The 4558-nt window shown below is 36.7% G+C and overlaps 1 protein-coding gene across 1 annotated transcript; it reads left to right on the top strand.

Moving 5' to 3' along the window:
• Positions 1 to 1732: 1732 nt before the first annotated feature.
• Positions 1733 to 3980, top strand: LOC121898344 (the record flags this gene model as incomplete). Its single annotated transcript, XM_042413339.1, has 4 exons — positions 1733 to 2140; positions 2876 to 3022; positions 3269 to 3327; positions 3836 to 3980. Coding segments are annotated over 4 exons (734 nt in total), but the record flags the coding sequence as incomplete, so codon positions are not given.
• Between the last annotated feature and the right edge of the window lie 578 nt (positions 3981 to 4558).

The raw sequence follows: 4558 nt of genomic DNA, 5'->3' as shown, positions 1-4558 counted from the left end.
CCTTATCAAAGGCAGTTTTGTTTTCATTCAGACTCAAACTCCTTCCTCACAATGAAAAGTGTATACGCAGAGAACATGGTGGGGGTTTTTGTTTTTTTTGTTTTTTGCTTGTTTGTTTGGTTTTTTTTACGTCATTGAGCATCAGTGGTCACTGAGTACATCACACCTTATATATGCACACAAACATAGGCAGGAAACTGTTTATGTCCCACTGTGGTTAGTGCAAGTTATGATCATAGAGCTTTGACATTAGAGGCACTGTTTCAATCATCTCACCCTCTCTAAAATCCTCTGAGGTGAAATGTATGAAAGTGTGGGTGAACTGCTTTTCATGTTGTCATCATGACATTTAGACATCATATGTCCACAATGGGAGCTTTGCAGCAGTTAGTAAAACTGCCATAGTTTCTAATCCATGGGATTACAAAAGCTTTCAGGGTCCAAGACATTTCTGAACAGATGAGGATCCAATCCTTCAAATATAATACAATTCAACAGTATAAGTATTAAGTAACTACTATAACATTACCCCAAAATAACTTAAAAAAAACATTTTAGTTTGCAAGGCTTCTCACTAGATGTGATTAATTTAATATTGTTGCACACAAGATTAATTTTTGCTCCCTCTCATGGGCCATTTTCATGATTGACAATGAAAGTTGATATACAGCACATGTGTTTACGACTGATAATAAAACAACAGAACAGGTTGCCGAGCAGATCACAACTTACGTGCACACCAATACAGACGTGACCACCTTATAGTTGAGCACAAACAGAGATATGCACTGTATTCGTTCAGAATGAATAAGTTGTTTGTTGTTTGTTGTTAGTTGTTGTAAGTTATGACCATGCAGCTCATGTCCAAATAGTGGTTTCTGATCCATGAGGTTAAAAAGGTTTCATCAAGGGTCCAGATGTTTTTCAATAAAGAGGAGTTCAAACTTTTAAACAAAATAAATTCAGTTAAAAACAGTAGTATTTACAGCTACTGTGATATTACCCCAAAACATTCTTCCTAAAGACTTTTAGCCTTTTAGCTTGATATCATCAATTTAATGCAAACATAAGCAGACAATAGTGTTTTGCTCCCTCCAGTGGACCACATCCCTGTTGGAGTAACAGTGACAACAAATTGACAATTTAGAGTCTAACAATACTACTGCTGTACAGTGCACTATATATCTGTATCCTCATGTTTTTATACCTTTGCTTAATTAGAAGGTCTATTTGTTGTCTCTATACATCAGTGTATTCATAAGTATAAAATGCACTTCTGTATTGGCTCCTCAGTTGGAATTTGCAGTGTGGTTGTTTTTATCAGGTACTTTTCTTCAAGTGTCTTCTGAAGAAATCTTTTTAACCTTAACATCAATGCTAAAAGCAACACTTACCACTGCACCAATAGAAAACAACCACAGAAGAAGATGTTCCATTAGACTAGCCAATCATGACTTACATTTCCTTTAATGGAAAAGTGTGCGTTGGTCGTGACATCCGTTAGTACGAACAGTGTCGCTCCCTGTCAGCTACAGGTCATCATCACACATGGACGGGCTGCATGTTTTTCTAGTTGTTCTCTTAGGTAATTATTTTGATATTACATTTTGAAGATTACATTACAATTGGTCCCATTTTGAGAATTAACTCATCCGTAACCTGCATCTTTTATAACATGAAATGTTGCACTGTAACATTTCAACCTGCTTAAATTGTTGTGTTTGTATTCCAGGAGTTGTTTCCTGCAGTCATGATGGGATCTCTGGATCAGTGTTGGAGGTTACAGTCAGACCAGGAGACAACATCACTCTGTACTGTGACTGCAAAACATCATCTGGAGTATACATAGTGTGGTACAGGAACTGTTCTCATGAGAACCAGCCTTCTCTTGTTCTGAAAACAAAATTTGGGCGAAGAGACGGTACATCTTTAGAAGATACAAACATTCTGAATCCATTCCCTCGTTTTCATTTGGAGAATAACAATTCCTCTCGATCCTACGACCTGCTGATCATGAACATCACTGATTCAGATGAGGGCCTCTACTACTGTGGAACTGAGGAGACCGACGTGGAGGATAAGACAACAATTTCTCTCATAAATGTTTACACTTATGGAAATGCCACAAGGATCGTAGTCAGTAAGTAGTCTCATCTGACTTCTCTATATGTGTGAATTATCTACACAGTAAATTTAACCATTTGACCAACTAATCACCACACAGGAAGAAAATATGGGCTTACATTAACATGGGCGTTTGAAAAATAAAATGTAGTTGAGCCTTCATGATGTCACAGTGCACATACAGAATATATTAACTGCATCATCATATGCTGGTCATGAGGTTGAATCCAGAGTAAAACAACTGCTAATCTGGAAGGAAATGCTGTTTAATTGTTACGAAGGATTCCTGCCAGAGACCTCTTGGATCTGAAGTGTTATGAGTCATGTTAAATGTAAACCCAATATTCTATTTTTATTTTTATGCATAGTGAGTTTTGAGATAATTTTCCATTTGCAGATAACAGGGTCAAATGGGGAAAAAGTTTCCTGTTGCACTTACTGTTGACATTTATGAGCCTAATAAATCATAATTAAGACAGAAGCCAAATTAGAATGATTATAGATGTGAATCTGGTTGTTCCTTTAGTCTAAAGGCAAATCTGAATCTGGGCCAAAGTGAAAAAGTGTATCTAGAAGGCAAACTCAATACTGCACCAAGAGTACTGTGAAGGGCTCAAATAATAATGGTGACGTCTTTTTTTTGTGCCGCTCACATAAATTATAATAAACATGTGAACAAGTTTTAATTTCCATTATGTATCTATAACATTGGAATCACAAACATTCATTCGCCTGTTTGTGTTTGGTTCAGACTCCAGTGAGCCAGATTACCAAACCTCAACCCATCAACAAGGCTGTGGTGTGTGCTGGACGCTGCTGCTCTCTCTCTGTCCATCTCTGGCTGTTCTCTCCTCTCTCCTCTTCTCTCTTTTGGTTTATCAGCTCAGCCAGAAAACAGGTACCTACTGTACAGTATGTCACTTTTATCCACTTGGTCCTTCTATCTTCAGTTCATTAGATTACTTTGATGACTAGTCCTTTAAATGTTTGTAGCTTAACTTGTTATCCAGAGACATTGTAAAAATTGCATCTAAAAGCTTGTTTTTAACCACATAACTGGCTTTAGATACAATAATTAATATTCTTTAAGGTATTTTGTGAGGTTGGTTTTCATGGTGTAATGATGTTATATTCATGTCTGCAGCTAAAGAACCTCAAGTGGACCGACAAAGACCTGACACCAGAGGAACAACAAGAAATCTGGTAATTTACATTATAAACTTGAATCACTTTTCAAAAGTATGTGACTTTCTCATGATGAACATTTTCACTTGTCACACAGGTATGAATCCTGTCTCAGATAAAATATGTTATCTAATCACATTAATAATGGCTCCATTTCATTTGGTGTTTCAATGGTGGGACCTTGGTGTTGCTCATCCTGACTCACTGGAATAGTTAAATATAGTGGAACAATTATTTATGATGCCTAATAATTACTAATCATTAATACATTGAGAAAGACGTGTGCTTTTCCTGCTATGACAAGTTAAAACATCGTCAATGAGAAATGTTTATTGGTTTGCACGTTTCAATTCATCCCTCGCTACAGAAATCTTTCCATTTTTGCATTTACAGTATGTGATGTTTTACATTAACACTGATCCTTGATTCTTGCTCCAATGTGTTTAATAGTGAAGTATACAAAATCAAAGTAGTACATCTGTATAGTACCTGTTCATGGGTCTGAATAACAAATGTCAAATCTCAGGATGAAGATGTGTGTTACGCTGCACTGGAAATTCGTCAAGCATCACAGAGACCAAAGAAGAAGAAAATCCAGAGTTCTGACTTCAGCACATATTCTGCCATCAATACTTCTAGGGTGTGAAGGACCTAACAAGTTAACATTAGAAATTAATGAGAAGAGGTATTCATAAGCCGTTGTGTCATTTAGCTCCGACTAGGGATGTTCCTGAATACAAATACGTTATTCAGCAAAACACAAATAGTGGGGTTTTTATATGAATATTTGTTTCATACAAATATTTTAAAATTTGTTTCATATTTTCTGAACCCTGCTGTTACGACCACGCTCATATTTTGTTTTTAGAAGTCTGTGTTTTCTCCATCAATGTCCAAGATTCAAGATTTTGTTTATTTGCATACACAAAAAAACAAAATGCTGTTCCTGCCAGCCCACAATAGTGCAACAACAACAGAAAGAATAAAGAAAGTACATGTTTCAGTTAGATGTAGACAGCTCCTGCATGTTAACGAGTGACCAGCACTGATGGGAAATGAAATAAACCATTTTGCTGTCCAGAGAACATTAGGCAGCATTAACATTAACATTATCTTCAAGATACACTTACACACACCTGTTTATGTATATCTAAACAAGTGTGTGCTGAGACAAGGAGGTGATTGGTTCACCAGCTTCCGCACTTGATTGGCTCCTTCAGGATAGCGGCCCACTATACAAGGTAGCGTT

Source organism: Thunnus maccoyii, chromosome 6 (genome assembly GCF_910596095.1).
Source record: "Thunnus maccoyii chromosome 6, fThuMac1.1, whole genome shotgun sequence".
Classification (NCBI taxonomy): domain Eukaryota; kingdom Metazoa; phylum Chordata; class Actinopteri; order Scombriformes; family Scombridae; genus Thunnus; species Thunnus maccoyii.
The sequence above is the reverse complement of the archived record's forward strand: the minus strand, read 5'-3'. Positions and strand labels throughout refer to the sequence as shown.